This window comes from Acartia tonsa, chromosome 3 (assembly GCF_053477335.1).
Source record: "Acartia tonsa isolate MP-2025a chromosome 3, ASM5347733v1, whole genome shotgun sequence".
Taxonomy (NCBI): Eukaryota; Metazoa; Arthropoda; class Copepoda; order Calanoida; family Acartiidae; genus Acartia; species Acartia tonsa.
The window spans coordinates 15794055-15805483 of NC_137262.1; the positions used below are offsets into that span (position 1 = coordinate 15794055).

At 33.1% G+C, this 11429-nt stretch overlaps 2 protein-coding genes across 2 annotated transcripts; both read left to right on the top strand.

Moving 5' to 3' along the window:
* The first annotated feature begins 2781 nt into the window (after positions 1–2781).
* ApepP (Aminopeptidase P) lies at positions 2782–5868 on the top strand. Its single transcript, XM_080152881.1, has 2 exons — positions 2782–4041; positions 4221–5868. Exons 1-2 carry the CDS (start codon positions 3369–3371, stop codon positions 5534–5536), a joined length of 1989 nt encoding a protein of 662 aa, XP_080009007.1. The 5' UTR covers positions 2782–3368; the 3' UTR covers positions 5537–5868.
* Positions 5869–5885: 17 nt separating this feature from the next.
* Positions 5886–10584, top strand: LOC145314776 (bromodomain-containing protein 7-like). The gene is made up of 9 exons (XM_080154853.1): positions 5886–6077; positions 6575–6671; positions 6814–6878; positions 7168–7266; positions 7627–7682; positions 7959–8373; positions 9375–9459; positions 9892–10132; positions 10452–10584. Exons 1-9 carry the CDS (start codon positions 5886–5888, stop codon positions 10582–10584), a joined length of 1383 nt encoding a protein of 460 aa, XP_080010979.1.
* Positions 10585–11429: the final 845 nt, after the last annotated feature.

Consider the following 11429-nt stretch of genomic DNA (forward strand, 5'->3'; position numbering starts at 1 on the left):
CTAAAAAAAAGAAATCATCATTACATGAAATATTACATTTTGATCACAGGTTTACGTTTGTGTAGCTATAGCTTCTTAGTGTTTGGACCTAAGTAGTAATGGAAAAGGGCGAGACTATTTTATATGCTAGCACCAGGACCAGCTCAAGGTCCACGCTCAAGTACAAGTACTTGACCTGGTGTCTCAAGGGACCTACTCTTTATTACCTCACCTTCGCCGAGAATGGCAGGTGTCCCAAATTAAGTCACCGTAATGAATGACGCTCTCCACAGAGGAGCTTAGGTGAGGGTTACACTGATATTATTTACATGACTATTGAGTTTCCAAACTACCCAATTATCACCCTTCATACACAACCAGTTGCGTGAATAAATTGAGTTGCCACATGGGGACTTGAATCACAGGTTTATCGTTTAAACCAATATAATCTTGCAGAAAATAATAGCTTATATATTCAGCCTAGGAAATGAATCAATGATTATGACACAGCTTACAAAATCAGGGTGTCAGAGCCGTTTAATTTTGATGCGGCTCCGGCTCCTACCTTAAAATTAAAATATCAATTTTAATTCATTAGTGAAATTGATATAATAAAATAAATAATATAAAATATTTTGCTTTTATTTGATTAAAGCTATATAAAAGTAGAAGGATGTATGTCTATTTGTTAAGTAATAAAAGTTTTTCAGTTTACTATATGGAAATAGACCGTTGCCAAATTATATTATTACTTTAATAATCACTTTTAGCTAATCTGGAGCCGGAGCCGTTTTTAACGAAAAATACGGCTCCGGCTCCACCAAAAATGTTGCTGCTCCCGGCTTCGATACACTGTACAAAATAATTAACCAAATATATACAACAATTTTCGTTCTTTGATAGGTTAAGCGTATTATCGTATAAGATTATTAAACATCTAGGGTAATAATTCTATTCTAATTTCATCCCAAAATTGCGCCATACAAACGTACTTAGTAAAGAAAGGCAACCCCTTCACAATATTTGCTAATATCGACAAACAGCCAACTTAACTTGTAACAAGGATGACAACATCCATAAGTAGCGAAGCACAAAAAATAAAATCATAAATGGTAATACATACAAGTAGATTTAAAGTGTATTTATTAATTGATTTATTGGAGAAAATAAACACAAAACCCTGTTTTATTTTGTATAATGATGACAATCAAAGTAAATAACATAAAAGATGCCCATAACAATGGGAAAAATTATTTTGATACTGATATCCCAAAAAAGTTTTAAAATTGGACCAAAAACACCAAAGATATAATGAAATATATAAAACATATAAAAATAGCAAAAACCTGCTAAAAAGCAGTCTGACCGCCATGCTTGTTTTCTTAAAACGACAGGAAATTTAATTTTTAAATCCTTAACTTAAAAAAATTTGGAAAATAGCCAAAAACCTGCAAAAAGGAAGCCTGACCCTCATGGTTGTTTTCTTTAAACAACAGGAAATTTAATTTTGATATGTATGACTGAAAAAATTTTGGAAATCGTACCATAAACACCAAAGATATGGAGAAAAATGTGAAAAATAAAAAAAATAGCCTAAAACCTGCTGAAAGACAGTCTGACCGTCATGGTTGATTTCTTAAAAGGACAGGAAATTTAATTTTGATATCTATAACTAAAAAAATTTTGGAAATCGGACCATAAACACCAAAGATATGGAGAAAAATGTGAAAAATACAAAAATAGCCTAAAACCTGCTTAAAGGCAGTCCGACCATCATAGTTGGTTTCTTTAAAGGAATGAAAATTTAATTTAGATATCTATAACTGAAAAAATTTTGAAAATCGCATCATAAACACAGAAGATATTGAGAAAAATGTGAAAAATACGAAAATAGCCTAAAACCTGCTAAAAAGCGGTCCTACCGCCATCGATGTTTTATACTTAATTGTGCTCCTTATTGATGGGAATGTTGTCAAAAAATTTCAGCATTCTTTCTTTTATAGGAGCTGAGTAAATCCCATTTCCCCCATAGCGTTACGGACTGACGGACGGACGGACAAAGTGAATTATAGAGTAGCTTCGCTACTAAAAATTGAATGATCGTTTTATTAACTACCATAGAAAATACATTTTTAACAATTTAGATGCTATAATCTATTAAAATTAGCATTTTTTTCATGTTTGTTATGAAAATTAAACTCGACTCGAGGTCGGTGCGCACGGCACATGAAAATGCCGCAAATTCTATCTAAATACATGGTTCCCAACTCTTGTAATAATTTATTACATTTCTTAAAGTTTTAATAAAAATTATCAAAACAGGACGCTCTGTTATAGAAATTCATGGCTCATGATATATTTTAATGATTTATATTTTCAAAAGCGTTGAAAAACTTTAATTTAATTATATAAATTAGCCTAAACTCATAGTAAGAACTAGTTTAAGCTTTTTAAAACCTAAAATTAGTTTGTGTTAGATACTTTCTTTTTGTTATCCAACTACATTTTTCATTACTATGAAGTTTTCTTCATGGATTGGTAACCAACATCTTAATTAATTTTTAAAAAAAATATATCAGTAAAATTTCGATTTTTTGGGGCAACGCTTTGTTGTAATGACGTTTTTTTCTGACCCCCAATTGTTATTTTAATTTAGTTCGCTAAATTCCTGAGTTGGTTTCATATAATACTTATGAAACATTTTATTGTGATATATTAAAGTTGGCAACGCTGACACAAAGCACCCCTCTCGATCCCTTCCCCCTTGATGTTGAATGCCGCTATCTGCACGTAGCAAAGCTTGGTTTCACAGAGTCGCCTCATAAGTAATAATATTATTTAAAAACATTTATTTATTTACTTTATTTATTTTTTTTATAAACTTTTGTGCTTTTTTTTATGAACAAAAATGAATTATTTTAAATTATAATAAAAATCTTTTTTTTTGTTTTTAGAATAACATGTGGTCTATCTGTTGTCTGTCTGTCCGTCACCGTCTAGGCTTTTATTTGTATTTTATATGAAAGGATTTGTATTTGCTTTCTCATAAAGGATATTTGAGTGTCATGATTCAACAGTTTTTGCCGGCGAATATGTTTTTATGGCCAAAAATCCCTGTTTTTGCACATAAGTATGTTTTAGATGCTTTTCCGTCCCAATTTTTGCCCTTAAACGTTATATTTATGTGTTGTATGAATAAAAATATGCCATAAAAACTCCCTTAGAACAGTATTTAAGAATGTGATATAAGAAATGACGAAATATATATCTATAGCGCCTTAATAAAATTATTAATGATATGAAATTCAGTTTCTCTATAAAATACCTTTTACAATAACCACAAGAGAAATATAAAGATTTTTTCCAGACTTCTCATTTAAAACATAAAAATGATATATAGTTTATCAAAATTCACCTCTATTAAAAGTGTTACAAACAGTTCATTATTAGTGATAAACAGAACTTCACAAGTTTTATTATTTTCCAGACTAAAATCTGCTTTCCCGGCAGATAACAATAATAGCACAATGAAATCCGGAACAACGCAGCAGCTAGGTTTGCTGCGAAAATACATGAAAGATTTGCACCATGTTCCCGAACCGCTAGCTGCCTACTTAGTACCTTCCTGCGATGCCCACAATTCAGAATATCTGGCGGCTGTAGATGCACGGCGGGAATATATTTCTGGCTTTACGGGCTCGGCTGGATCAGCTGTGATAACACCAAAACAGGCGCTAATGTGGACCGACGGCAGGTATTACCTGCAAGCTCAAAAAGAAATGGATTCTAATTGGGTGCTTATGAAGGATGGGTTGGCCACAACACCCAAGCAAATTGATTGGTTGGTTAAAAATCTTGAACCTGGAAGTGTTATTGGTATTGATCCTCTCCTTGTGTCAAGTGCTAATTGGAAGGCATGGAGCGAGCAGCTAGAAACTGTTGGATCAAGACTGCACGCCCTTGACCAGAATTTGGTTGATTTAGTATGGAGGGAGGATAAACAAAACCCTCAGCCAGCTAGACCTGAAAATCCAGTCTTTCCATTAGAATACTGCTTTACAGGTACCTCACATTGTTTACTTCGTATCTTAAATTTAATATAAGCAAAACTTCTCTTATCTTAAAATTGCAACAAATGATGCACATTACAACTTGATTTGATTTATTATTTTATTAAAGAACAATTTGTCAAAAATGATAATTTTTAGTCTTTTTTTTTATTTGTTGATATATTTTTTTAGGTAAAAGTTGGCAAAGTAAGGTAGAAGAGGTTAGAAAAGAATTGAAAGAAAACAACTGCAAAGCATTGATACTCTGTGCTTTGGACGACGTTGCATGGCTTCTCAATATCCGAGGATCTGATATTGACTTCAATCCTGTATTTTTCAGCTACTGTGCTGTGACCTTGAAAGAAGTGGTGCTTTTTATCTCCCCCAAACAAGTCAGTGATAACCTCAAAGATTTCCTTTCTTCTGTAGATATGGAGGAATCTGTTCAGATTAAGGACTATGACGATATCAAACGTTATATAACAGCACTTGGTAAAGAGCCTGGAAAAGTTTGGTTTCCCAAGACGGCAAGTCATGGTCTAGTCAGCTTAATACCTCAAGCACAATGTGTCTCCAAACTTTCTCCTGTCACAGTCATGAAAGCAATCAAGAATGACGTGGAGATGAAAGGATTTGAGAATTCTCACATACGCGATGCCGCAGCTTTGATACAGTACTTTGCCTGGCTTCAGAAGAACATTCCCTCGGGTCAGGTTACTGAAATTTCTGGAGCCGATGTATTGGAGTCGTTCAGAAAGGAACAGGAACACTTCATGGGATTGAGCTTTCCGTCAATCAGTGGTGTCGGTCCTAATGGTGCTATTATTCATTACAGACCAGAAGCAGACACGGACAGGACTATTACAACAGAAGAAATGTACCTGATTGACAGTGGAGCTCAGTATAAAGATGGCACCACTGACGTTACTCGAACCCTACATTTCGGTGTACCAACTGATTACGAAAAGGAATGCTTTACGCGAGTGTTGAAGGGTATGATTCAATTGGGAATGTCTGTTTTTCCCGACAAATGTTTGGGTGTGAGACTGGATACCCTGGCTAGAATGCACCTTTGGAATGTTGGACTCGACTATGGCCATGGTACTGGCCATGGGGTGGGAGCATTTCTTAATGTTCACGAGGGTCCGTCTGGGATTAGTTTCAGGCACAATCCTAATGATCCTGGAGTTCAAGAGGGCATGATTTTCTCTGACGAGCCAGGATATTATGAAGCTGGCAAGTTTGGAATCAGGATTGAGACTTTGGTAAAAGTTGTTCCTGCTGAAACAAAATTTAATACTGGTACAAAAATGCTGACATTCGAGGCTATTACCCTCGTGCCCATTCAGCAAAAGCTGATTGATCCTACTCTGATGACAAGAGTTGAGATTGATTGGCTGAATTCATATCACCAAACTTGCAGGGACAAGGTTGCACCATTACTGAAGGCAGCTGGAAAGCAAAGTGCCCTGGAATGGCTGTACAAAGAAACTCAGCCTATTGGTTAGAAAAATTTTTGTCTGATTAATTAAATAATTCAATTAATGCTAATTTGAAACAAGATTATGATACTGATTTATTTTTATAAGAACCATGATAACTGCCAATATTATCTTAAGCATAATTATAATAATGTAAACTTTTATTTCCAACAATATAGCAGTGATGTAATTTTGATTATTAAAATTTGAGAAAATAATTCATTAATGGCATCTACTACTTTATCATTGTCATAAAATGATAATATAGAATTTTCTCTAAGTAAATTTTTGTGATCATCTAGTCTTCAATTTGATGATGGTTATTGTTAAAACTATATTTATTTTTAATATTTCAGAAACATATTAACACCAAACAATGGGTCGCAGATTATTAACAAGAGGCGATCAAAGCAAAGACAGCACAGAAACAACAGTTAATGGAACTGCTGTTGAAAATGATCTACACCTGAGAAAAGACAATATTAAGAACAGAATAAAAAGAAAGAAAAAGAAAGGGAGGAACAAGGAGAATAGTAAAGACGTAAACACATTGTTCCCTAGACAAAAGGTAAGTTAAATTCAAGGATATCAATCCGAGGTTATTTTCACACATTCGGTTTCGGATGTTTGTCGGATTATTAAAATAATTGCGGATTCATTCTAAATATATTTGAATTGCCATCACCGGCTAAATTCAACGGATTGCAATCCAAATTAATCAGTTTCAGATACCCGCCTATTAAACTCGGATTAATCCAGAATTTAAATCAACATCCGACTCGATAATCCAATCCGAATCCCCTTTTGTGTCATGTGTCTTGGGTTGCAATCCCTGCTAAATTAAAATCTTATTTGAAATAAGTTAGAAATCATTCTTTTTTTATTTAATAAATACCCATATACAACAGTCATAGCAGAAAATAGGACGTAGGATGAGTAAATATGTATGGTTAAATTGGTGAGTAAAAGATATACATATACGTAATGAAGATAAACATGTATACATCACCTACATGTTTTACGTCTTGAATTAAAGAACCTATTACAATTTGCAACAATTTTCAGGATGGTTTCACAAGCCTGGCAATTTTACCGCCAGTTGGAGATGGAATTATACCTGGAACTGAAAGAGATAGGCCAATATCATTAGGACACCTCATAGGTAACCATTTTTCCCCAAAGCACAATTCCACTAATTCTAAATCAAACGGTCTTTGCTTTTAATATCAAAATATTTTTAATAATAATGGATTTTTGTGTTCATAATAATGTCAGTTTTTTTTTATTATTTATAAATTTTGTAGGTCGTGTAAAGGTTGGAACCTCTTATCTGTATGGATTCAGAGAAGACAAAAGAAATATAGTAAAGGTATGGAAAAATCAATAGCTAAATTTTTGTAATTCGATGAAAGATAATGAGATTTTTTTAATATAACTTGTGTGAGATGTTTTTTTTCAATTAACTCGAAAAGAGCAAAATTATCCTAAAATTCCTTGCTTTCTTTGTTAGAAATACAACGTTTTTGAAATCACTAACATAAAGAAAATTTTCATAAATTCATAAAATTAATGTTATTGATTGCAGCCAACGACTTTCCAAGCATGCATAGATTCTAAAACTGATTATTTTTAAAATCTAAAACTAACTTTATTTTTAGGCAATGTATCCAATCTCGTACAACTTTTATTCCTCGTATGGTCCCACCTATGATTCCACATTTTCTAGCCTAACCCTGGAGGAGACACAACTAGTACAGGTCAGTACAGGATAAGCAGCCATTTTTAAAGGTTGCTCGCGGTCAACTGGCTGAGATCAGCACAGCCTTACTTTTTAGTAAATCATAGACTCCTGAATGCAATTCACACGTTACGCGCAACTCAGGCCACGTGATATACTGAAAAGTTTCATTCTACGCGCATTTTCTTTAACCATGCACTTCCCGTCGCTTATAACTAAGAAAATATTAAATTTTTGCATTTGCCTTTTGTATTGATTTAGCAAAATTACTTTTAAATTGATTGTTGAGTTAGTTTAAAATATATTCCTTGTACACTAATGTGTTGACAAAAGATATTTGAAATGTGATGATTTTTTCTAATTTTTTATTTCTTTTTAGACAAATCTGGATAAATTCAGTTTGCCGCAAGGGAGTCAGTACCATGATTTAATCAAGTAGGTTTTTCTCTTAGTTTTGAAAGAAAATTTTTACTAAACGAATGCAACATTTGAAAAGTTAAGCCCAACTATAATAGAATATTAAGACATAATAATTTTTGAATTATGAATAAAAAGTTGGGTAGGTAGTTGTTCTGTAAAGCAAACTGATATTTATGAAGTTCCTTAATTAGATTTGAATTGCCTTTTGACATTTCAGCAAGGAATCTTGAATTTTTTATGTGTTTTTGTTTACATTGAAAGGAATTGTACCTTAACTTATATTTATTTTAGAAATGTGTGTAGAGAAGATTATTCCCATACGTTTGTCGACCGTTTGATCGACATTCTGGAGGGTCGGGATTCTGAATCCAGCAACGATTCTACGGGCCCCTCACCCACCAGCCCCATCAAAGAGGACATGAAGGAGGATATGGAGACTGATGATAATAACAGTAGTACAACAACAGCAACAGCCACTAATGATGATCCTGTTATAGATTTTGACTCGTTAAAGAGCCTGAATGAGGAGGGTATAGACATGAGTTTCATTGACAGTCTCAAGGAGGAGTTTGAGACGAGGGAGTCGGAGCTGGACGCCAACAGGACGATTGAGCAGCGGCTGGACAGGACGGCCATGCTGTTGAGTAACCTGAAAGCTTCGCAAACAAGCAGGCTAAATGTTTGTCCTAACTTCAATCTTAATCAGGTATTGAGACATCTTTGTTTTGGCATAAAGGGAAAGGTAGGTTGCGGGTAAAATCCGTAAAGGTTGTGGGTTTTAAGTTAAAAACAGTAGTAGAACGATAAAAATTTATGTTAACTTTAAAAAAAAAAAAAAAAATTGTTGTCTACCTAAAGTTCTTTTCAATAAGAAATACTGACATATATTTAGTGAATATTATCGTTCTACTACTATTTTTAAGCCTTAAAACACACATTTTACGGATTTGTCCCGCAACCTTTCTTTCCCTTTTTTTTATTTCAAATCTTTGTTTTTTTTTGGGTTTTTTTATGCGCATTTTATTAAGGGGGGGGGGGGGTTAATGCAACCATCTCGTAATCAATGTATAAATGGCACTTAGAATTCGAATTTGGATCTGAAATTTTGCATGAGTAATCCTTGGTAGGTCTTTTTTCCCTAAATCGAACAAAAAGTTGGAAAAGTAGCGGCTAACGGCTGGCAGCTCATCCGTTTAGACATTTGTTGGGTATTTTCAAGCGAAATCCGTCACGAAACCTCTCTCCACATAATGCTCTTTTCCGATCCAAAATGTTTTCAAACGGTTCTAGGCGGAAGTTGCTGGTACTAGAAATCTAAAAAATGTTTTTTTGTATCATTTCACATGATTTAAAGCAAAAATATGTTTCAAAAAGTTGATTTCTACGTAATTTATGAAGATTTGCCCTAAAAATAGCCAAAAAAACGGCTAAACGGCTGAGCCGTTAGCCGTCACTTTTTCAACTTTTTTTTTCGATTTAGGGAAAATAGACCTACCAAGGATTACTCATGCACAATTTCAGATCAAAATTCGAATTTTAAGTGCCATTTATACATTGATTACGAGATGGTTGCATTAAAACCCCCCCCCTTAATAAAAGAATTGTTATAGGTAGTATTTATATATTTTTTCATTGAGAAAGTATTCCCTTATTTATTATATTCAAATGTACATGATCTAATGAAAATAATTTTGTTTTGTTTGGCAGGTTGAGCAGCCATCCGACTTTGAAATTAAACTGGCTAGCAAGGTGCTGGATAACCTTACCACAATTCTCAAATCTACACAACCAGGTAAGAAACTGCTCATCTCAGAAAACTCTTACCTAAGAAAAAGTCATTCTTAAGATTGCTGGCAATAAAGTATGGCGATTTTAAAAATGTGTAATAGATTTTTTCTAAGATGTGCATTGGTTTTTGAGTATAGCCTGAGAAACCAAATATTCTTAAACATTCTTAATATAATTAAACAATTAAGAATAACAACTATGGGTGTTTTATTAGAAAACTACTTGAATGAATATACATTTTTTAGAGAAATATTTTTCTAGTCAAAATCTTTTACAATGCTTGCTAATTGAGTCAGATAATATTGAGAATTTATTCTATTATTGTATCTTCAACCAGGTTTTAAAATCGTAACTTTATCGTTGAACCAATTCTTGACGCTATTCTCTCTCCTTTTCAATATACATTTTTAAATCCTAACCTCAAATTCATGTTAAGGTGAATTAGTGGAAGCAACAGCAGTACGAAAAGCCATGGGTGTAAATGTTCCTATCCCAGAACCTGTCTCAGAGAAAAACAGCTCAACCAAACCTACACAAAATTCCGACAGTATTGACCCTGCAACACAACTACAACAAGATAAAGTTACCTCTGCTGCTGACGCAGTAGTAGTTGTAACAGCTAATTCTAACAGCAAAGAAAGAGTAGAAACAAATGACACTGTTGAAGCAGCTACCACAGGAATGTTCTGTCTGATTGATTTATTGATTATGTTTAACCGAATCTAGAGCATTTGTAATTGAACGTAGTAAGATAAATAATGTCCATAAGCAATAGAGCAAAGTAGCTGCAAATTAAAAAGGAAGGTGTTTTGCAGTTAGATAAATATTTTTCTTTTCACACAACACAAATATAAAAAAAACATAGAATTGTAAGAAAAGCAAATAAGTAATGGACAGAATAAATATGAATAGGGGTTTTTACTTGTTAAAATAAAATGAAAGGAGTAATCGGTTACATTATAAAGAAATATATTCAAGACATAATAACATTTTTATAGAAGCACCAGAAAAAGAAACATCAGCGCCTATATCAGTGACAGCTGCTGGTGATGCCAAAGAGTCCATTGATTCTGTCAATAAGGATCAAGCTAATTCAGGGATGGAAGATTCTAATTTGTTAAAGTCATAGTTTAAAAGGATAATGGATTTATTATTACTTGCATCTCATATCAACTTTTTATGATCTATAAATAAGGTGATCTTTGTAGCGGGCTAAAATAATGATCTTCCCCATTCCCCTCCTTTACCCCAGGATTTTCATAAAGCCTGTTTACTTTTTAACAACGAAAAAAGTATCAACGAGTTGTCACTTGTGACAGATAAAACGTTTTTTTGTTGTTGTTTTAAAGAACAATTTGAACAAAATAGAATCTTTTATCATTTAGATGTTAAAAAGGCTGACAGCGTAACTGACACTACAGCAGACAACACTAGTACAACATCCCCTGCAGTAGTAGAAGCTACAAATACAACAGATCCTAATCCTAACACCAACACAGTAGTTGATATGGAGACTGACAGTCTTACTGTGGATCACACAGGAACTATTTGTTCCTCAATGACAGAAAACGAAATTACTGTGCAAAATTAAGTTAGTTTTGGGACGTAAGAAAATTGTTAGAAAAATTAAGATTTTTTTCAATGCCTAGACAACTAAATTATTAAGTATTATCCCCTAAAAATAAATTAAAAATAACATATAGATAAATATTTCATTAAAATGTAAGTTTTATTTGAATCATGTAATGTGCGTGATTTTAAAGTTTATAACACCCTCTTTTAATAAGATTGACCTCTTTTTGCATTATTAGGACCTTTTTTGGTAAGTTATCAAAACCAATAATCATCTTTTTCGTTTATTTTCAAACAAAATATAATTGAAATGGTTAGGTTTTTTTTTATAGAAAGGATTGGTATATTAGGTTTTTATATATATATGCAAAAATAACTAGTATATTACTAGGGAATTGACAA

What these genes read in the sequence shown, in the direction of transcription:
- LOC145314776 (XM_080154853.1), top strand. Translation starts at nt 5,886, where the DNA reads ATGGGTCGCAGATTATTAACAAGAGGCGATCAAAGCAAAGACAGCACA. An exon ending in ACAAAAGAAATATAGTAAAG is followed by an intron (nt 6,879 to 7,167) that starts GTATGGAAAAAT and finishes CTTTATTTTTAG; the next exon opens with GCAATGTATCCAATCTCGTA. An exon ending in ACTGTTGAAGCAGCTACCAC is followed by an intron (nt 10,133 to 10,451) that starts AGGAATGTTCTG and finishes TAACATTTTTAT; the next exon opens with AGAAGCACCAGAAAAAGAAA.
- ApepP (XM_080152881.1), top strand. Translation starts at nt 3,369, where the DNA reads ATGATATATAGTTTATCAAAATTCACCTCTATTAAAAGTGTTACAAAC. An exon ending in ATTAGAATACTGCTTTACAG is followed by an intron (nt 4,042 to 4,220) that starts GTACCTCACATT and finishes ATATTTTTTTAG; the next exon opens with GTAAAAGTTGGCAAAGTAAG.